Source organism: Sphaerodactylus townsendi, linkage group LG01, assembly GCF_021028975.2.
Source record: "Sphaerodactylus townsendi isolate TG3544 linkage group LG01, MPM_Stown_v2.3, whole genome shotgun sequence".
NCBI classification, from domain to species: Eukaryota; Metazoa; Chordata; class Lepidosauria; order Squamata; family Sphaerodactylidae; genus Sphaerodactylus; species Sphaerodactylus townsendi.
In genome coordinates, this window is record NC_059425.1 from 161168710 (window position 1) to 161191902 (window position 23193).

Consider the following 23193-nt stretch of genomic DNA (forward strand, 5'->3'; position numbering starts at 1 on the left):
GAAAACTGAGGCAAATCAATGAAAACCGAGATAAATTTTTCACTGAAAAAATCGATGAAAACCTAAACTGATGAAAACCGAAGGCAATGAAAACCGAGGTTCCACTGTAGTAACCATTTTGACTGGTCCCAATGGCTCCTGAAAATGTTCAACCCCCCCCTGCCCCCGATCAAGGTCACAACTAGGTTGTATTGCTCATGGAGGTGTGATAAGGAAGGAAGCAGCATGATGTTGCAACCCTGATGCTAGCACACTATAGGCCTGCTATTGTACATGGATGGCTATGGCTCAGAGTGAAAAGTGCCTTTAACCATTGGAGTCTTAAGAGTGTTCTGCTCAGCCTGACATTTCTCAGAAGTCTGTCTTTGTTGAGCATCAATTCATGTGAGGAAGTCTTTAACATCTCCTTATTCTGGAACTGGAATGTAAATGAAGTGTTTCCAATCTGTGGCCTATTGTTTTGTTTATCATATTTGTTGGCATATTCTTGTTAAGATTTTGATGGATTCGGTTTATGTGGCTTGCAGCTCTAGTAATATCCTCTCTACTCTTGGTGGTTTGTTTTCCCCAATTGCTCTCAGTGCAACTTGCACTTCACTTTTATCTCAAAGATTCTTCTTGGAAGGAGACTGTCACCCGTTAATCTCTTCTGTGTAGTCTTTCAGTATATAGTTCCCATCTTTTCTTCATTTTGTCATGTTCAGTTAATGTATTTCCATATTGATATTTCAGCATGTTTAACCGTGATTTAAATTTCCCTTTGATTTCTTGGATCTTGTGGAACAGATCTCTTATTCCTCCTTTTAAGTTGTTCTCTTCTATTTATTTACATTGGTTATTATAGTAGTTGCTACATACCAGTTGCTGGAATGCTTCATTTCAACTTTTGGTTCTGTTTTGGCCAATGTCTACTTTTAGTTCTTATCTAACTTTGGTAATTTTCAGAGTTTCATCAAGTCATCAATTGAGATTTTAATTTCTTTTTGCTACAGGAATATTTGTGCGTTGTTCCTTGATAATATCTCTGGCTTCAACCCATAGATCTTCAGGTTATTCTTGAATTTAATGATGCCAATTAGTTCTTAACATTATCTTTAAACTCTTCAGGAATGTTTCTTAGAGTGTATTTTTGCACTGTGAGTGTTCTAGTGTTTTTCTTCAACTTTATCTAATTTTGATATTAACTGTTCATGGTCTATACCACAGTCAGCTCCTGGTCTTATTTTAGCAGAGAGAATAGAGCTTCCCCATCATATAGTACATGAGCTATTTTCACACTTGAAGCTGTGTGTGATCCTTTTATATTAACTGCTTTTTTAAAAAAAGCAGGGCAGGCTGATCCACTCTTGTGTGGTCTTTATTCTTCCTCTTGCCCATCAAAGATGCAGACTTAAAACTGGTCCCTGAGTCCTTTCTTGTATGATGCTTCAGCATTACCTGCAGGGATGAGGGATGCATCAGTTGATTTATCAGTTATTGTAGCTGTAAGACTTGGTGCCCTCCCCTATTTCCTCCTTTTTATATGAGGCCTTTCAAACAAAGCTGATCAATTTCTGACCATTGTCTGGAATTTCACAGACATTTGAAATCTCTTCCTGCACCACCCACTTGTGTTTGAGAAGAACCGAAAGGCATAAATCTGTGCAGCAGATACAGGAGTTCAACAGCACAAGAAAGTGGGGCCCAGCATGTCAAGCTTCCAACAGCCATTTTATTACTTCACATAGCACATTCAGGGTCACCAACATGTATTTATTCCCCACCACCGCCACCACACACACCCTTGTTGAACAGAAATGTCACATATTTTCCTGGCTTTATTGGGACTAGAGTTTACATGGTTCAAATGCAATGAGTTTCTGCTCATTTATTTGTTCATTTAATACTTTTTATCCTACTCTTCTTCAAGAAGCTCAAGGAGGCTTGCATGGTCCTTCTTTCCTCATTTTACCCTCACAACAACTTTGTGTAGGTTAGGCTGAGGAAGTTTTACTGATTCACGGTCACCCTAACCACTTCACCATGCAAAAGAGCAGGATAGGATTTCATCAGTACAGGTTAACATTGCCTCTGCTCAAGCATTCTCTGCTTCTTTGTTCTAAAAAATTAGTTACCTTCTTTCAGGCAGCCTCTTGTCTGAATTCGTGGCACTTAGACGTTAATTTTGATGAGAAGTTTTCAGTCAGGCAATGACAGGGTAGGAATTAAATGCAGCTAAGATCTGGTTTATGCATGCCCGTTTGTAATCTGGTTTCTTGGCACTCAAGCTTTTCAAGGCTGACTGATAGGCTGATGAATATGTAAACCAATTGCTTAAAAAATTGTTTTTGAGATGATGTAGCATTTATTCTTCAGATTTCTTCACATTTATATCCAAGGAGCTCAGAGTGGCATACAGCGATGGGGATATCCCCTTTTCACAGTAACCATGAGAAATAGGTGGAACTAAGAGGAAATGAATGATTCAGGGTCACTTGGTGAGTTTTGTGACTAAAGTGGGAATTAGAACCTGACGCTGTAAACTCAATACCATAGGCACTCTCCATGATGAAAGATCCAACAGTGTTTGATTCTGCAAGGCCTGTTTGCACATATAAGTCACTACTATTGTCACCAAATAGGCCTAAGTCCAATAAAATGTACAGGGATTTTTGTTAGTCATAGCAAAAGCTAATTTAGAACTAAATCACAATGAATTCAGTAGGATTTATTCCCTTGTAAAGACTACTATCCAGTGGCACTTATTAAAGGCTAACTTGTACTGAATCAAATTTTAGTTGGTTCCATAAACTATAACACTCAGAATGCTTTGTATTCCAGAAAGGTATAGTTCTCTTCAAAGTACACACATGAAATCCTGATAGCAAGCCACTTTTGCCAATATTCCTACTTAAGGATATCATAAGAACATAAGAAAGAGCCTGTTGGGATCAGACCAGAGTCCATCTAGTCCAGCACTCTGCTACTCGCAGTGGCCCACCAAGTGCCTTTGGGAGCTCACATGCAGGATGTGAAAGCAATGGCCTTCTGCTGCTGCTGCTGCTGCTCCCGAGCACCTGGTCTGCTAAGGCATTTGCAATCTCAGATCAAGGAGGATCAAGATTGGTAGCCATAGATCAACTTCTCCTCCATAAATCTGTCCATATCATGACATATATGAAAGCAACCTACATTTATATGTTCTGAAATCATTCATGCTTTGAATGCTGCCATGGGAAACAAAATGGCACGTGCAACCGTAGAAAATGAAACTGTTGCTATTTAGCTGTCTGGAGCGCTATACATGCTCTTTTATCAAAGCTCTATGTTTAACATTGCAAACAATAATAGTTTTGAGGTAGCTGATGTGTAAGTAAGCTTCTTTAATCTTTACAGAGGATCTGGGTGTGGGGAGAGGAAGGGAGATATGACAGTTTGGTCCACATCTCCTCTCCTCTTTCCCTGAGAAAGAGTTTTTATAATGAAAAACAGAAATCTGTGACTGTGTATTTCTGGCATTTTCCCTCAGGATCTGTGAGATTAATGTCTTTAACTTTGGTTCCTCTCTCAACAAGGACAACATCAAACTTGCTCCTGTTGTGAGAATGCCCTTTTGGGGTTCTTCTGTTTTCTTAATATGTGGGAAAAAAACTTGATCTCTCTCTCTCTGTCTGTCTGTCTCTCTCACACACATTTTAACATATAATAGTAAAAAACACCTTCCTCAAACTCATTTCTCAGGAAGATGGGAAATTCATATGCTGGGCAACTCAAGACAACACGCTTTGAAGAAGTGCTGCATAATTCTATTGAGGCCTCTCTCCGGTCAAACAATTTAGTTCCCCGGCCAGTTTTTTCACAGCTGTATTTGGAAGCAGAGCAGCAACTTTCTTCTCTTGAAGGTAAGCAGCATTGGGTTTGGCACTTATATTCACATATGCATTTTTTATTTGAGTGGGGCTTACTCTCATGCAGATATGTATAACATCATAGCTTTAGGTTCTGTTCTGTTATGGCATCCCAAACTGCATTGTTTATAGTTGCTTTTCTTGCTATCTTGGAATAAGATAAAAATCTCTTAGCAGATTTCTTCTGTAATTCTGTTCATTATTAACAACTTTAGCGAAAAATAAATCGGATTTCCTTTAATATAATACATTAATTCATAATGTAAAATATTACCATTTTATGTTTTCAGATCATCTTCATATTGGCAATGAATACAAAATAGAACTAAGACCATATGCTTAATTCCTGGATTAAGTTTGAAATTCTGTCTATGTGTTATGGTGTTATGGTATGTTTCTGTGTAGTTTGGGGTTTCATTGCAATTAATATTTTATTTCACTGTCACTTTATCCATGACATCTTGGGACGTGAAATGTTTAGGCACAAAGATCAGATTCCTCAGTCAAACTCACAGGATTATTGTCTTGAACGATTAAGTCAAACTTTTTTTTTAATTGCAAAACTTCAGAAGATTGTATGGATCAAACTATTTACAGGTATTTTTAGCCGTTTAACTGTTTCCTCCTAATTTCTGTATTCTTGTTATTGGAATTGAAAAGTGTTTCCTGGGTGTTGCCTTTGTATGTGCATCTGTCCTTTCAAAGCTGTCTTAGTGATATAGGAAATATAATTATTGATGGAGTATGGCAATCCTTGGTAACTTGTATTAAAATCATTCAGTTATTAATTTAAATTATTGTACATAGTGTCATGTAAAAAGCTGTTTAGGAACAAATCTGATTATGCATTTTAAAATTCTTTCCTTCCATTTTTTCTTGAGGAACAAAGATATTTGCATGATAAAACATAACCTTTGTTTAAGTGTCCATCTGCTCCTGCTGTTAATCCTCCAAGTAGAATGCCTGAGACTTTCTTCAGTAACAAAATTTGTTGTCACAAAGCAGATTATGACATCAGCTGGGAAACACTACTGTGGGACTACAGCCATTGTTCTTGTATAAGGGGGCAGTTTTCCACACTTGTACACAGGATTTTGTTTTGTTTTTAATGTTCAAAGGATTTAACACACCATTCAGCTTTCCTTTAAGTTTAGTAAGAATCGCAATGTTCCTGAGTCCACTACCAGAATGAGGAACAACTGGAAACAACATCATCAGAAAAAAGTCCAGAAGTCCACTGGTACCTTAACAGCTAACCAAATTTATTTCATCATGAGCTTTTGGTTACTCCAAGTTGGCTTATTTGGATGCATAGAAGTGCACATGAATTAAGTTTGGTTAAACACCCCCAGCAGACCTGGGTTGTGTATATGTATATGGAATGCTAAAGAGAGCCTGGTATAAGTAAGATCCAATCAAAACAGAAGTCTATTCACACAGAGTAGGTGGGAGACACTCCCAGACAACAACAGCATAGCAGAATGAACATCAAACCTAATACAAGATGAAATGAGATAGTATAACAACTGTAAGGAATAGGACATTAGCAGCATTAATAGTGAGGAATCTAAGGTCCCTGTTAAATGACAGAGCACACACTGTCTTGAATTTATGAATGAAATTCTTATTCAGTACTTTCCTGTCGGATCCCTCCTGCGAACTTCCTTTAAATTAATTAACAGTACAATCCTAAACAGCAGTGTACTCTTCTAAACCCATTGGTACCAGTGGATTTAGGTGGGTGAAACTCCTTTTAGGATTATATTGTAAACTTCCTTGTACAGCATTCTCCACAGAAGTCTTGAGCTAGAAAAAACGAAGGACATATGATCTTTAGGGAAACACTAGAACACAGGGAACGTTTCTAAATTGTTGAACTCTGTCACATTAGGAATTAAAGCTTTTAAGGATTTAAAACAATCCTAATGCAATATTTCCCTAAATATATTGCTATAAGAACATTTTCCCCAATTAAACAGCATGTTAGTTAGTAAACTTGTTGAATGAGAAATGAAATGATTTTTTAATGATTACTTAAAAGTTGTTATCCACACCCTGCTGTCCAAGTTCTGAACAGATGACTGGATTGGTTGCACAATTAGGTATACATAATAACTGTTGGAAAAGGGGCCTGTAGGCCTTCTGATGTAAAATTAAAGGCCTCTATCCACACTGGGATTTTATAGAAGGTCTGGGGAATTATTTTTACGTTATATATCTTGAGAGCGCCCGCGTCATATTTATTTCCTTTATAATGGAAGAAATGCTTCAGCATTACAAGTAGCCCTTTGGATGCTTTCATAGGCCCATTATGCATCAGGTATCTGCTGTGCAACAGGGATGAATATCCTTTGCAGCGAAATTTCCTGTACCGATGTATTTTCCTGAGCCCCGCTTTCAATTTCCATTCTCCCTGTGCCAAGCAATACCGGTTGAAGTGCGACTTTAATTTTCTTTGCTGCCAGAGTGGAGGACATTTGCCAGTGAGCACAGCTTTGCCCCAGGCGTCTTCCCTCCACCCATTTTCAACCTCTCCTACTCCTTTGAACTCCCATGCACACCTCTCCCATTTCCCTTTTTCAAATTTGTTATTACTTCAATAAACAGAATTGCAGCAAAATCACTGTCTTTTATTGCCTCTGAAAACCAGGAAAAAAGGGGGGAGTGTAGTGGGGGGGGGGAGACATCAGTTCTATGACTTGTTTCCCTTCTTCAGTAGAGTGTAGTTCAGGGAATTGCTTTGCCTCTGGGGGAGGTTATTTTTGGAAAGGGCTATAATATTGATATAATTGCCATCTCAGGTACAGCAATATAACTGAAATTTAAAGCCCTTTAACAAAGGCCTTTATCTTGGAACTACTGGGTGTGATGAGATCTGAGCCTTTAAAGAGGAAGTTGGTGGGTGGAGTTAAGAAAAAGCAGAGGCCTGTTGAGATTTCTGCAAGCAGCTGCAGGGCAGGCAATGAGTATAATCGGAGAAATGGAAGGAGACCACACTACAATCCTACGACACAGCTAAGAGTTCTGAGGTAAACTTTCCATGCATATATATAGTCTTGTAGACAGCCACTTCGGTTCAGTGGTTAAGAGCAGGTGGGTTCCAATCTGGAGAACGAGGCTTGATTTCCCACTCCTCCACAAGAGCAGTGGACTCTTATCTGGTGAGCCATATTTGTTTTCCCACTTCTACATTTCTGCTGGGTGACCTTGGGCTAGTCACAGTTCTTTGGAATTCTCTCAGCCCCACCTACCTCACAAGGTGTCTGTTGTGGGGAGAAGAAGGGAAAGGAGTAAGCCACCTTGAGTCTCCTTACAGGAGAGAAAAGCACGGTATAAATCCAAATTCTTCTTTCGGATAGTGGATATATAGGCAGATGGGAGGAGGAGGAGCCACCATCATGAATGTGCAGGAAGGAGGAACAGTACGCTCTGCCTTCAGGAACAGAAAGACTGTTTGCATTCCTCTCTTGAGGGGTGGGGGAGGGCTTACCAGGGTTGTTTCTGCCCTGACCATTGAGGCAGCTGCATAATTAGGTTGTATAGTTCCCTGAAGCCATTACTGCAGCTGCCTTAAATGTCTGTACATAGGCTAGCAGAAGAGGGAGTATGGCAGTAGGGCATTTGGGTGCAGTGATGACTTCTCCAGTCCAAAGTCCTTGCCACGGCTAGGCTCACGGCTGCTGTTCCAGTTGCCCCATGGATAAGACACTCCCCCCCCCCGCAGTAGAGCAGAGGTTGTTCCCACTTGCCTCCACCTCATTCATTGCTGCTTCCATTGCTCCTTCCGTAGTGAGAGTGCCTTTTCCTGCCCTGTGTGGAACCAGCCATTGGTGATATCATGGATAGTATCCAATAAATGGGCTTCCCAACTCTCATGCAACCACATTCTGTGCCTCAAATGGCAATGGCCCACCTAAATACGGAGGGAAATGTGTTTTCACAACAGCAATATCCTATAGTTTGTGACCTGGGAATATGTCATCCCCCCCAGATGCTTCCTTGAGTAAAGTATATTCTTAGGAGTGGTCAAAATATGGGATTTTCCCTTCACATATCCTACTCTCTCTCGCTGTGGAAGAGAGCTCCCATACAGCAGTCTCCAATAGAGCTAAGCCTGAAATTCCTCACTTGAATGGTGTCCAGTAGACAAATGACCTAGCTAGACCATTTCACCCAGCAGATGGAGAAATTTTGGCAGGAAATGCATCCAATTCACAGCAAGTGTCAAAGGCTCATTCTTGCATATGTTCAAGATGAAATTGCCAGCCTATGAATGTTCTTAATTTCTTTATCATAATTATGTGGAAATTTTAGAAGGCCATATGAAACAGCTGCTCAGATTGCTTTCCCTAAATAGACTCTTAAATTGGGAATTTTTCTCCCCCCCCCCCCCAAAAAAAAAGACGGTGATCTGACTAGGGACCCATTCCATATTTAACTTGCCAACTATGATATAATAAATGTTTGTGTTGGCAAGAGTTGGGGGCATCACCTTTTGACCCTGGGGGATGGAGCATGGTTTTAGGTGGGTCTGAGTCTGGAACCTATTTTTATGTATTTAGCTATAAGGGACGGAAGAAAATCTATTTTTTCCTCTTTTCTGTCAATTGAAAGCAAAAGAATCATCCACAGTGTTTCCTTTCTTGGTTGAGTGAAAATGCTGCTCTGTTGGCAGAAGGGGAAATTGTTCTTGCTTGTTCCCTGCAAAAAGCCACATTTCTGCCTGTACAATTAATGACGTGCTCATTTCCCTACCCCCCACCCCATTCTAGCAGTAATTGCTATCATAGAATCCGTCTTAACCACTCGTGCTCCCTGGGGCTGCAGTCATTCACTCTTCCTCAAAGGAAAGGTCTTAAAAACGGGCAAGTTAACTAAGAAACAGTGTCGACTGGCAGCCTTTAAATGCTCATTGCTATTTCCTCTGCCATCTGACTCTTTTATTGATGCAATTGTATGCCAAAAGTAGATTAGTTACATACATTAGCATCGGAAGGTGTTTGTGAATGCTGTGTTCCTTGCATCATGCGGCTCACAAAAACTGTATTTATCCAATCAAACATTTTAGACAGCATCTTTGGAACTGGAGGGCAACACCAGACAGTAGCTTACAGACAATGACCGTTTCTTACTAATACAACATGCTCATCAGTGAAGCAAACATAAAGGCTGCTGACTTTGCATAGCTTTTAGTTATTTTTTGTATGGTCTTTCTGCTTTCTCCCTTGTTTTGCAGCTGTGCTGCTTTCAGAGATTAACACATTCCCTTTGGTATAATCATAATTTGTTGTGATTACCTTTTGCCAAGTTAACTCAATGTTGTTTGTCTTTATGAAGGGATGCTGTGTTCGTCTTCATGGCTCATGTTTAATTCAAAGTCTAATTCAGTAATGGCTGTAAATCAAGTGGCATTTTCTTTGTTCTCTCCTTTAGGCCTTGTGTTTTTTTTTTTTAATCTTATTTTACTGCAAAGTACTTGCCTCCAGTGGTATAGAATTTGACAGAACTGAAGTTTGGTTTTGGTTATTTAAAGATACATTTTTACTGAGCTATGCACGATCTGTGTGGGTTTGCAAGGGTGTATTTATAAATTGAACATTACGAATACTGCAAGCTGCTTAGATTGTAGGGTTGCCGACTCTGAGATTTGGAGGCTGTGCTTGTGGAGGGAACATTTAGGGAGGGGCCTCAGCAGGTTCAGATGCCCTACTTCACATTTTCAGTGGTTAGTCCAGTATGATATGCAAGCAAATGTTTTCCTTCCTAAGAAGTTTCTTTCCATTTGATACCTTTAGATTGATCCATACCTCCTTCTGGTTCTTGCTTTCTTGTAATAAATGAAGTTATTTCACAGGATACCCCCTGATTTGAATCGCCTCAGAGGGTAGACTCTGGTTTGAATCCCCAGTCAGCTGTGGATGTTTTTTGGGTGACCTTCACCAGTCACATACTGGGTACCCTGATTCACAAGTTTTTTGTAAGGATAAAATGGAGGTGAAAAGAAGGATAGAGACCTCTTTGGGTCCCCAGTTGGGAAGAAACCTGGGTGATTTATGAATTAGATAAATAAATCCTCAAGGGCATGTTTCTACCAGATACATACAATTACCAGGTAAAAGCATGAAATCTCTATCACATATACAGCCAGAGCATTTCATCATCTGGTCTGAATATGCTCTCCATTGATTGTGTTCATGATACCTTACAGCCGGCAGTAGAGTGGATAATGAAGAAGAAGAGGAGGAGGAGGAGGAGGAGGAAGAAGGTTCAGAATCAAGTAGCCCCCCTATTGCTTATCAGATGAAAACCCCTCCCGAAGGCTGTTGTACTACTGATGGTAAGAAACGGTAACTAATTTTACAGGTGCATAGATGAGTTCCTAGATCTTTCTTTATATACATGGCTAGATCTTTCTTTATATACAGTTCTTTATTCAGATGGATCCTGTAGACCGCAACCCAACAATAATGAAGCATTAGGGACTTAAATGAATCAAATCTTGTATCCGGTTCCATTGATTTCACTGCAACCGACACCGCTAGTTGCGGTTAGATTGGGTTCAGAATATTTATTATGTTTGATAGTCGACTGGTTGTATTTAGAATATCATGAGATTTCAAATATCATGAGATTTAGAATATCATTCCAGCCACAGATGCAGGCGAAACGTCAGGAGAGAATGCTGCTAGAACACGGCCATACAACCCGGAAACCATACAGCACCCTAGTGACTATTGTTTTCTCTTATGTTGATCAATGGCCAGCCCAATCCAGCGGTGGAGGCCAAATCCACCTCTGGAGCCGCCGCGGGTCAATGCTGGTGGATATGTCCTCCCTGGGGCATTTACTCTGGCAGAGGAGCAAATCCCTTGGCTACCAGCCACTGTAGAGCCCTGGGATGCCCAGCCACAATGCCCAGCATTAGCACTCCGGGACTGTGTTGGCATGGCGGGGGTGTTCTTGGGGGCTAAGCTGACCTTGGTCAGCTTCTACTACCCATTCAGCACCCCTTGTACCAGTGCAGTAGGCCTCAGAGATATGCCACAATTTTAGTGGTGTATAATTGCTTTCTTCTAAGGAAGATTCTTGAGGTTACTCTTTTAAAACTTTTTGGAGGGAGACGGGGCACCACCAGAGCAGCACCGTCCCCACCTGCCTGCCAGCTCTGGATTGGGCCGTAAGCTTTCACTTTGTATGTAGACTTCAGCCTGCATGCCAACCTGAAAAAAGTTATCCCACCGAAATCCCTTTTTTATGGTGCTCACTTGTGCTTTACCCTTATTTTTGAGAACTGTTGCCATATATCTAAGCAGATTTACATGTTACTAAATCCACTGAAGCGAATATACTTAGGAGAGCATGATTTTGCTTAGGATGCCACTGTATGTATGTGCTAAAATACAAAAATGTGTCTAAGAGGACATCTGCACTAGCTCATTTTTTTATTCAGTCTGTCCCTGAAAAGGGATTCTTGGTGCATTTCCTCCCTTGTTCCCATGTCTTGCTACTCAGTGTCTCCGAGCCCAGATTCATTTCCTGGTTTCTCTGTGTGAAATTTAGGACCTCATTAACAGGGGAATAACTTTCTCTGTGATGTTCCTTGGTTTATGTTTGAACATATGTCTCTCAAGTTTCCTCTTCAGTCTTGCCATTCTCTTTCTCATGAGTTTTATTACTCGATTCTCTAAGACTCCTTGTACAACTTAAAAACAACGACAACACTGAAAGTGCTCATTTACGTCTATTTGCCATCTCTTCTATGCTTTGTGAACTCAGTTGAAAAACATGGTGCTGATATATTTTGTGCATAGATTTTGTACAACCTTTATGGGGTTTCCCTCCCCCATATCTACTTCTCATACCTCCCCCCAACAGCCTAGGACCCCTCCCCCCATTTCAAATCTGTTTAAAACTAATTTTATTCATGTCCACTTATTCACCCCTCCTCTTTCACTGCTGGAGGACATTTCCTTTCAAAAGAAGTCTTGTATTTTTTAACGTATTAATCCACAAAATGGCCAATAGGAACTCAAATGTAGCAATTAAAGCAGACTAAGACAACAGTGAAAAATCTGTGTAAAATGAAAAGGGCCACAGATGGTGTGCCATCGAAATCACAGGTGGCAGGTAAGCAAGCCTCAGATGCACCCGGGGCAAAGTACACCTATTTTAAAGCTCTTTGTACACCTTTCACACAGCTGTTTGCTGATTTCTTCAGTTGTTTCCTATTGTTTAGACTGCATGAAAGTTGCAGGTAAAAAGTGGATGGAGAGGAAATATGAAAGAAGAGTTCACATCCACACTTCTGATGAGGCACCACCTCTAGGGTCCTCTGCCTTGTACATAGACTTTCTCCTCAAAACAATAAAAAATGAAGAAGAGCAGTGGATAACATTTTATCCATATATAAAGAATGCATGAACTGAAAAGATATTGGGCACATGCTCCTGGCTCTGGAGAAAAATCTGATGTTGTACAGCTTATTGTAGAAGGAAACCTTTAGCATTATTTTTGTCCAGTTAATTCCCACACAATATCCTCTAACTAGATCTAGTAGCACAGAGAACTTATAAGGGGATGTGCCTCCCAAATCATATTAAAAGATAAATTCAAGCATATTGTTTGGCTTAGCCCTAGATGAGCATCACAGTGTGGATTCAGATCTGTATCAGGCCCACCAGGAAGCACATGGGTCTCCCCTGATGACTCAGGCAATATTAACTTGTCTATAGTTTAATGTTTCTTTTAATAGCTTGTCTTAATATATACACTTCTGCCCCCCAGTTATCTTCTACATCATCAAGTCAAACATAACCAACGTAGCTGATTAAATCTGTTGTGTTTTCCCTCCAGGTTTCTGTCAGGCTGGTAAAGACTTGAGATTGGTGTCGATTTCTAATGAACAAATTGAAGTACCACCAGGATTTCTGCTTGTGGGCGCTAAATCACCAAACTTACCTGATCACCTTTTAGTGTGTGCTGTAGACAAAAGATTCTTGCCTGATGACCAGGGACGCAATGCCCTTTTAGGTAAGTGGTGGTTATGGTACCAAGTGGGTCTTATTTGGAACTGCATTTAGGGAAAACGGGGAAGACTAACAGGTTCTCATGCTATTTCACAGCGATTGAACCTTCTGGAGTTGGTAGCATTTACAATAAAAAAGTACAGAGCGAGACACTGATGTTTCAAAACGATGCAGCTCCACTTAGCCTGTGAGAATATGGCTTGACTCCAGCCCAAGGGCAAAGTCATTGGCAGATCAGTATACATTACAGTGGTCTGACCAATACCTTGAACTTACATTGCAACCTTGTGTCTTAGTATACTTTGCACTGGAGTGGGGATTTGAACGTTGGTCTTCCAGCTTCAAGCTTGACACTTAACCACATAAGTATCTCCAACTGGTGGATACTGATTCAGAGAAAGTTGTTAAAGGGAGCAAAAATGAATGCCAACTTGCCCCTTCAGGTAGCTATGTTGGATTTGAACTCAGAATCTGCTTCTGAATGGCAATGTTTAGCCAATATTTCTCAATCAGCCCAATTTCTCGGGCTAAGTGTAATAAGCTACTGGAAACAGGAAATGCCACTGTATTCTGGAATGCCATCAGGGTATGGTGGCATTTCCTGTTCTTAGTAGTTTCTTGGGCTAGCCTGCCTCTTATGTCTGTCTGTCTGTCTGTCTGTCTGTCTGTCTGTCTGTCTGTCTGTCTGTCTGTATGTATGTATGTATGTATGTATGTATGTATGTATGTATGTATGTGCATTTTTATCCTGCCCCATACTCAAAGGTCTCAGGGTAGGTCATAACACAAGACTCACAAAAGTCACAAAATCCAATAACATAAACACAACTGCAAATTATAATAATAAAACCTGTTTAAATTTCTAAAGGCTATTAAAATTCATAAAAGGAATTAAAATTCATAAAAACTGTTTAAAAACGGAGAAACTATCCCTTCAGCCAAAGGCCAGGGAAAATAAGTGCATCTTTACCAATTTTCTAAATGCAAATAAAGAAGATGCCTGTTGCACCTCAGGGGAGAGATTGCTCCACAATCTCAGTGCCACCATTGAAAAAATCCTATTTTGAGTCTCCACCTTTTTTTATAATTGAAAGAGGTGGTACCACCAAGGGCTTCATCTGCTGATCTTAGGACATGGGCAGGTCAATATGGGAGAAGAAGGTGTTCCTTTAAGATGCCTGGGCCCCAAACCATTTAGGGTTTTTTAAGTCAAAGATAACATCTTGAACTGGGCTTGGTAGTGAATTGGCAGCCTGTGCACTTCTTATAAGACCAACCAGATGTGCATCTGGCCAGCAGTCTTGTGCATCTGGCCTCATATAGATGTTAAAAAGCATGGGAGACAAAGTTGACCCCTGAGGGACTCCACAAGTGAGTACCCACAGTGTCGAGCAAAGGTATCCTATTAGCAGTCTTGCTGTCATGTTCTGCACTAGCTGTAGCTTCTGAACATCTTCAAGGGCAGCCCCAGTTTAAGTGCTTTATAGTAGTCCAATCTGGAAGTTATCAGAGCATGGATTACTGTAGCCAAATCGTCTCTATCTGGGTGATGGGGCTGTAGCTGGTGAACCACAGCCTCCACCCAAGCTTCAAGTGTCGTAACAGCGTCCAGGAGCACCCCCTGATTTTGTACCTGTTCCTTCCAGGGCAATACATCTCCATCAAGTACAGGAGGCCTTCACGGACCCAAGACCCACAGATACACAGCACCTCCATCTTATCTGGATTCAGCCTTAATTTATTGGCCCTCATCCAACCCCATTAATGCCTCCAAGCACCTGTCAAGAATGTTGACCATCTCTCCTGATTCAGATGGCACAGAGAGATAGAGCTGAGTGTCATCAGCATACTGATGGCACCTTAATCCAAATAGCCTCAGAACCTCCCCTGTGGCCTCATATAGATGTTGAAAAGCATGGGAGACAAAGTTGACCCCTCAGGGACTCCACGAGTGAGTACCCACAGTGTCGAGCAAGAGTATCCCATGACCACTCTCTGATACTAGCCTTGGAAGTAGGAGCAGAACCATTGCCAAGTGGTGCTCCCATTTCCCAAACTCTGTACCTTTTCCAGGAGGGTACCATGGTCAATAGAATCAAAAGCTGCCAAGGGATCCAGGAGTACTAACAGGGTTGCACTGCCCCTATCTCTGTCCTGAAAAAGGTCAGGGCAACCAAGGTGGTTTCAGTTTCATGCCTGGGCCTTAACCCAGATTGAAATGAGTCTAGATAATCAGCTTCTTCGAAGCATACCTGCAGTTGAATGGCTACAACCCTCTCTAATATCTTGGCTAAAAAAGTTATGTTGGCCACCAGGTCGTAGTTGTTTAGATCTTTAGAGTCTAACAAAGATCCCTTAACAAGGTCTATCATCAGAATGAAATGGGGAAAATCCTTTGTGTATCACCCTGTGTTCTTGGAGGAAGATTGTGGCAGAAATATGATGACTGAGTAGCCTCTGTGTTAAAAATTAGGCTTTACAAATGGGACAGGATTACCACCTAAGGTGAACACTTCTTTCAAGACTGCTGGGAAAAATGGATTTTTTTGTCTTAAAAGAAACTGAAATTATTTTGTGTACTTCAAGGGTCATCCATCTACTCCTCCTCTTGGAATCTTCAGACAAGGTGTTTTGTGCCATGTTGAATTCTTATTAATTAAAAAACAAAATGTGTTTGTGGTTCAGGTTCCGGTTATCATTATTGCTAGGCAACAAGGATCCTCATAGATTGACCTATGAAAGCCCAAAAAAATACACTGTGAAGCTTTGTTGAAATAAATTTGAGGTTTGGGTTTACAGCCAGCTTTGTGTGAAGCTGCACGGTATATAACTTCATCGAACAATAACGTATTTTACCATGAGGTCTTGCTGACTTTGATGGCCCACGATACAATTGGACTGTGGTTGTAAAGGAATTAAGGGAGTTGTAAATCAGGTGTTTGTTGTCATTTTAAAGATACTGGCAGCAATGTTGTACCAGTCAACCCATTCACTGTTAGCCCTGTTAACAGCTCAAGATTCCTTAGGTTGTTAATACAGAGGAAGTAGTATATGTGTTAATTACACGCTAAACCAGAAGAGAAAAGGATAGTAGCAACATTTGGTAATAACAACCAAGGCGGCCCTGTGCACACTTCCCTTGAAATAAGTCAACTTTCCTGGGAGTAATCCCTATTTAAACCTGTGGCACTTCTTGCCAAGTAAATAACAGATTTTTTTTTCTTTAGATCAGCCCATGTTCTTAGCAAAGACCCGTGATTAATTTCTTTCAAGTTGTTTTGATGCTTATTTCTAAACATTTTGATCAGATTCAAACACTGCCAATTCAAACAAAGATTCCCATTTGTGGTGAGGGTTTCAACTCCGGGCTGGGAAATCCCTGGAGTTTCTGGAACAGATCCTGAAGAAGGGGGAGTTTGAGGGAGGGAATGGAGTTTGACAGGGGTATAATACAATTGAATCTCCCCTCTAAAGCTGCAATTTTTAAACAACTGATCTCTGTAGTCTGGGATGAGTGGTAATTTTGGGAGATCTCCAGCTTCCACCTGGAGGCTCACAACCCTGTTTGTGCCGGTTCAACTTCTGGCGGAATCTAAGTTGGTTATTCTTTCTACTTTTTAAATGAATGAGTTTTCTTGACTGTTTAATGCATAAAGATGAATAACCATTTCAGAATACTGAAATAAACTGTAAGCCGTTTAAAAACCAGCAGTGATGAAATACATTTAAAAATGGAAATTACTGAGCCTTCTGGATATAATTTCCAAAAATATTGCTGGTGAAGTTTTGTGCCAAGTGAAAGGATGGGGACGGGTGTACTGCTTGTGGTGATGGGTGCCCCCAAACCTGCTTTTGAGGTGATCATTTCAGGATCTCTATCATCAGATGCAACTGTGATACTGTACCCTTGCATTAGATTATTTAAACAGTAAAAGAGAGATGTCTCTTGCCATAACCATGTAATTCCTTGAAAGATCGACCACACTCAACATGAGATTTTACAGTGAAATTAGATTGGCCAGTTATATTCACTCTTAGCCATGTTCTGTGGATCCAACTCTGGGGGTTGGGAAAATAGCTATGCAGCTTACAGAATAAATCCCTGAAGATGGAGATGCTTAACACATTCTGCATACGGTATTGTGGAAAAGAAGACATCCAGTCTGAACCATTTGTATCTAGAACAAGATACTCCTTATTTATAAAATCTTTCCGGAAGAACTAGCACAATGTATTGTCGAAGGCTTTCACGGCCGGAATCACTTGGGCGCTGTGTGGTTTCCGGGCTGTATGGCCGTGTTCTAGCAGCATTCTCTCCTGACGTTTCGCCTGCATCTGTGGCTGCCATCTTCAGAGGATCTGATGTTGGGAAAGCAAGTGGAGTATATATCTGTTGGAGTGTCCAGGGTGGGTGGAGAAACCTTGTCTGTGAGTAACAAAGAAGGCAACCAGGTCAATAGTTGAGGGCATCTGAATAGAAGTATGAGTAACAATGAAGACTATAGCATGGGCGTAACACTGGAGATATCAAAGTCACTGGTGGGAGCATCTGAATAGAAGTATCTGGCCTTTGTTTCTTTTGTCTATGGTCATCCTGTGTTTGTGTGGAGCTGGTTAGACACTGTCTTGACTCTAGTATTTTTCAACACTGGCAACCAAGTTCTGTTCATTTTCATAGTTTCTTCCTTCCTGTTAAAATTGTCCATGTGCTTATGGATTTCAGTTGCTTCTCTGTGTAGTCTGACGTAGTGGCTTTCAGAGTGGTCCAGAATTTCTGTTTTTTCAAATAATATTCTATGTCCATAGCAGAACACATGATAAACCAACCTGGACATAGAATATTATTTGAAAAAAACAAATTTGTTACTTCTTTGTTACTCACAGACAAGGTTTTTCCACCCACCCTGGACACTCCAACAGATATATACTCCACTTGCTTTCCCAACATCAGATCCTCTGAAGATGCCAGCCACAGATGCAGGCGAAACGTCAGGAGAGAATGCTGCTAGAACACAGCCATACAGCCCAGAAACCACACAGCGCCCAAACTAGCACAATGTTAATGCAGTCAGCAACAAAATGCTTCTTTTATTCCTGCTTCACTTCTGGGTCTAATGCCACACACATCCTTTAGATGAAAGGAACAATTGGCTACCCCTAAAAGCTGTGGCTTGTATCTTACCAAGCCTGTTTTGAAGTCTTCCACTGGAGGAAGAACTTCTTAAGTTAGGCTAAGGAATGACTTTGCTCAGTAGAGTGTGAGATTTCAGGCAGGATTGCTCTTGCCAACTCACAACTCACTGTTGTAAAGCTGTTGTAAAACACACTATTGAAAAATGCAGCCAGATGTAACAACTGCAAACTTTCATTGGTAGAGGCAATACATATGTAACTGTTCCAGTGTCCAGGCTTCTAGTTGCACATCTAGACAGTGGTGTGAATTAAGAATGGTTTTGGACTTTCAAGCATACTGCCATTGAAATCCTATACATGTATCACATGTAATAGGAGGGAACTAATGTACCCAAGGACTGCAGGGCCAGATTCAGTAATGTATAATTGGGGGTGGGGGGAAAGGCAAGGCATCAGTCTCTCACTCCCCCCCCCCTCATTTTTCCAAAGCCACACAGCAAGGCAAACACTGCCCCCCATGGCTGTTTTGGCTTTGGAAAATCGTGTGGGAGGGAAGACTAGAGACTTGCCTCCCCTCATGCTACACTCATCTGCTGTGGTATGACTCTTTTCTGCTACTTTTGCCTACATGCATTCCTAAAAGGGGAATTTACGGCATATTTGTTTTTGCTGGTAGCCTCGAAAGAATCCGTTGATAGAAGGAAAACATACCTATCCAACGGTGACTCTAATCATTTCCTGAGCTTATCTGAGGAGGCTCCACAACAGTCTGCGGATGTGCCAGTGGAGCATATGTAGGCTCAGGAGGAAGTGTGGTTGAGACCTAGGCCCTTTCCGCACACGCGTGGAAACGCACCTCCACTGGCATGAAGTATGCCGGTGGAGGGTCAGGAACCGTTCACATGCTAGCGTGCGCACAGCCCTGACATCCCCCTGCAGCCGGAGAGGCGGCTCCTCGCAGAGCTACCTCTCGGTGGTCCCCCTCCACTCACCTTCTTGTGCAGCATCCCTCTGGAGGACTGCAAGGACCCGCCCATACTGCCCTGCAACCTCCAGAGGGAAGACGCTGTTTATCAATAACCTCGCTCATTGAGCGAGGTTTTCAGGGGCAGCTTCATGCCGCCTGGGGAAAGCCAGGACAGTGCTGCTGCGCAGCAGCAACGCATCCTGGGTGAACGCTCTCCCAGGGACGGCGTTTTTGCTGTCCCTGGGATGCAGTTTTTGGCCCGTGCGATGTTTGGCCATTTCTGGCGTAGCCCTTTGACTGCTGTCTCATATTCATGACAAGCCAGTGGTACACCTGTGGGCCACAAATCGGGACATTACTGATTTTTGTTTGAGAAATTCTTGTGTTCGTCCTGCATGCTGCCACTGTAATTTCTGGGTATTATTTGGATTAGAGTTTTAACTTAAAGAAAAACGAACATTTTTTGTCTAGCTTTTCAGTGCAAAAGCCCCCAGTTTGAAAAATGTAGGCCTCTTTGCCCGTTGCAAGCATTTTAAGGAACATTGGTAGTTGTGCACCAAGAAGAAAGCAAGTTGTCAGAAGTTGTTGTTAGTCAGAGTGAGTTAACTTCCTCTTAAATGCCTTTCGGGATCTTTTTAGGGAGCACATATAACATGCTGTTGTGGCATTCTAGCTATAGCTACGAACCAGAAATTGCACCAGTGTGCCAATTAACACTCAGGAATGGAATGGATCAGTTGGCACACCAAGCCCGGACCTTCTTACTGTTACAAGAAACTCTAAATGTATCATAAACTTTTTTATGTGTGAATAATTCAATCATATATACAATGTGTCCTATAAACCCATTTCCGCATCTATACGTTACAATTATTACAAAATACGTAAGTCACACAACCATCTACAGTCCGTAACTTATGTTCTGTTGAGTGCAAATCAATGTCTATAAATATAAAGGAATAATTGGGACCAAGATCATAAGAAGATTCCAGTTGGTTCTACCATATTCACCAATCCGGCGCACTTCATAGACGCTTGCGTCCCTTGCAGTGGTGTTGGTAGTGTTCCATTCTAGCTATAGCATCAGGACTCCATCACTGTTTCTCCGCAACAATAATCTTTTCTGAGAAGCTCATTTTTCTTTCAACACTTCCTCGTGGGATAGCCCTACAAGCGTAAACGTTTCCACTCTTATCCTCCGTATTCCGTTGCAGAGAATTTTCTTTTGCTGAGCTTATCTCCTAAATCACTTGGTAGGTTTACCTGGCTAGTTTCAGAGGGCAAAATTTAGAGAGGGTGGGGAGGAAGAAGAGTTCCAGGGTTCCTTCAGTTATGTTCAATTCAGGCTGATTCCATACAGAAGCCCTCCCCTCACACCTGGAATACGGGAAGCCCCCACGTGAAAGAGGAACATCCATGTGGCATCCACATAACCTGCTCACTAGTCCACTCACATTCCTAGGGCTTTTCCTTATAAACCAGATTACAAATGTAAATGCATCTGGCCATTTATGCATTTATCCTTTGCTTTCAGCATACATGCCTGTTGCGTTTGATTTTAGTTCATGTACATTTCCCACTCTGCACTGAGTCTGCTTTCACATTTTTTAAAATATTTTTATTGTTAATAACAAAAGAATATATAAACAAAATACATAAATATAGAACAGACATATTGACATAAAACATAGTCAAATTACATAAACATATAGTTACATACGCAAACTTATATGTCTTCAACCCTAACCCTTCTGCACCACACACCCATACACACACACATAAAAAAGAAAAAAACTACAGAAGAAAAATATAATGTATATATAAATATATATGAGCAGTCTGCTTTCACACTTGAGAATCCTCACATTTTCAGACTGCTCTGTGAATGCAACTTCCCCGCCCTTCATAGGGAAAGTGAAGGAGACAGCTGTACACAAACATTTCCTCAGGGTTTCTTGCTGATGTGTAGTCATAACAAGATGCTTCCTTTCCAGGAGATTTCAAAAGGTGTAAAAAAGTCACTCCAAATGGTACTAACTAGAAGCAATGCTAGACTATGGAGTACCCTCAGATTGCCTATTGGCCCAAAGTTCTTCTCCAAAGCCGTCTGAGCACCCACTTCCTGGTCAGCTGAGTCCCCCACACATATGATTATTTCCCCACATCCTAGCCCATCACTGAATTTAGGCCCCTTAAACAAAAATCCAGTGCTTCACCTGGATCAGACAAATATAAGAAATAATGCAGGCTCATCAAATCCTTATTTGGATGATCAAATCCTTATGGGAGCAGCAGTGGCGTAGTGGTTAAGAGCCGGTGTACTCTAATCTGGAGGAACTGGGTTTGATTCCCCGCTTTGGCGCTTGAGCTGTGGAGGCTTACCTGGGGAATTCAGATTAGCCTGTGCACTCCCACACACGCCAGCTGGGTGACCTTGGGCTAGTCACAGTTCTTTGTAGTTCTCTGCCTTACCTACCTCACAGGGTGTTCAATGTGAGGGGGGAAGGGAAAGGAGTTTGTAAGCCCCTTTGAGTCTCCTTACAAGAGAGAAAGGGGGGATATAAATCTTATTATTATTATTAAATGTTCAGGAACAGGAACTATTGTAAGACTTGGCCACATATGGACATGATATTTTTATATCCGCTTATTAAAAACATACATAAGCTTGCAGGTCTTAGCAAATGACTAAACAAACCCATATCTTTGAAATAAAGTCCAAATAATAAGTTGCACTTATATAATGTAGTTCATACATTTCTGATGTATATGACCATTCTGAAAAAACCTGAACAGGGAAATGTAACATTAAAAGCAGCTCTGACTTGGAGAACCCATGTTTAAAATAATAGAGATCTGTCAACCAGTTTTTCATGGCTCCTTTTCTGTCCTTGGTCTCTGTCCTCCCAATGTCAGATGTGGTCCAGTAGAATCAGCCAAATGTAATTAACATAGACTACTGCCCTCATCAGATTGTAACAACCTTTGGCCACTATTGATGCGGGCTGGTTTCGAATGGATGACCTAGAGGTGAAAGGTCTTTATCTGTCAGACTACAAATATTGATCCCTGGCCATCTCATGGACTCAACCTTATGACAAAGATAAATTGAGACACCTTCTGGTTAGTTTGGCTGCCCTGACCTTTGCCTTATCTATAATGTGGATGGAAAAACCTGTTTCATTTAGTTTGCTTACAAAAATGAACAGTCCTTCTTTGTTGTGTTTTTAGTCTAGTTGTCTGTGTGTAATTGTGGCATGGAACATAGCGAGCATTTATTTGTTGAGCTGTTGGCAAGGTTAACGTGGTATTTTGACCTGTGAGCAGTATAGCTTTAGTATATTGAAGCTACACTGAATTCTCACCTAGAAAAAATTTGAAAGGGAGAGGAAATGGGAGGGAGCAATGATGTTTTACAGCTTACCCTGTTCAGACAGGGCCATGGCTCAGTGGTTGACAGTCAGCACAGGTGAATGGCACACCTTGCATGCAGAATATCCCAGGTTCATCCTCAACGTCTCCAGTTAAAATTTTTTGAAAAACCTCAGCCTAAGACACTGAAAATCACTTTTGACTCACTGCCTTGCCCACTCTGGGATACGTGGGATAGCCTTGCAGTGCCTTGGCTCATTTCTCCAGGGTGGGGATTAGAAAGTAGCACTTGGAGAGAGAACCTCATTCCAACATTCATTGATGTGTGGGGTCCCACAAGGGGTAATCCTCTCCCCAGTGTTATTAAAAATCTTTATAGCCCTCTTGCCACATTGGTCTGGAGTTTCAAGCTGGGTTGTCACCAATATATGGATGACTCCCAGGTATATCTGTTGATGGGGGACCTGCCAGATACCACCACCATTGCACTGGCCAGTTGCCTGGAGGCTGTGGTGAAATGGTTAAAGCAGAGCTGGATGAAACTTAATCCATTGAAGACAGAGGTCCTGGAGGGGGCAGGTGGGAATTACCAGCTTCCAGCTCTTGATGGTGTTCCATTCACCTGTGCTGTCAAGAGTTTGGGAGTAATCCTGGATGCTTCCTTATCTATGTAGGTCCAGGTCATGACTGTAGTGCACCAGGCATATTGCCATTTTCATCAGGCAAAGCAGCTGGCCCCCTATATGTCCTGACTTCACCTAGCCACAGTGATCCATACAATGGTCACCTTCAGATTAAGACTACTGAA

General features: G+C 41.4%; 1 protein-coding gene across 3 annotated transcripts in view; it reads left to right on the plus strand.

Moving 5' to 3' along the window:
* Positions 1–23193, plus strand: part of GREB1 (growth regulating estrogen receptor binding 1) — a 100823-nt gene that overhangs the window by 23328 nt on the left and 54302 nt on the right. For all 3 annotated transcript variants that reach the window (XM_048498713.1, XM_048498732.1, XM_048498722.1), the window contains exons 2-4: positions 3725–3881; positions 10096–10224; positions 12741–12917. In XM_048498713.1, coding sequence (XP_048354670.1) covers positions 3725–3881; positions 10096–10224; positions 12741–12917 — 463 coding nt within the window. The remainder of the gene's footprint in view (positions 1–3724; positions 3882–10095; positions 10225–12740; positions 12918–23193) is intronic.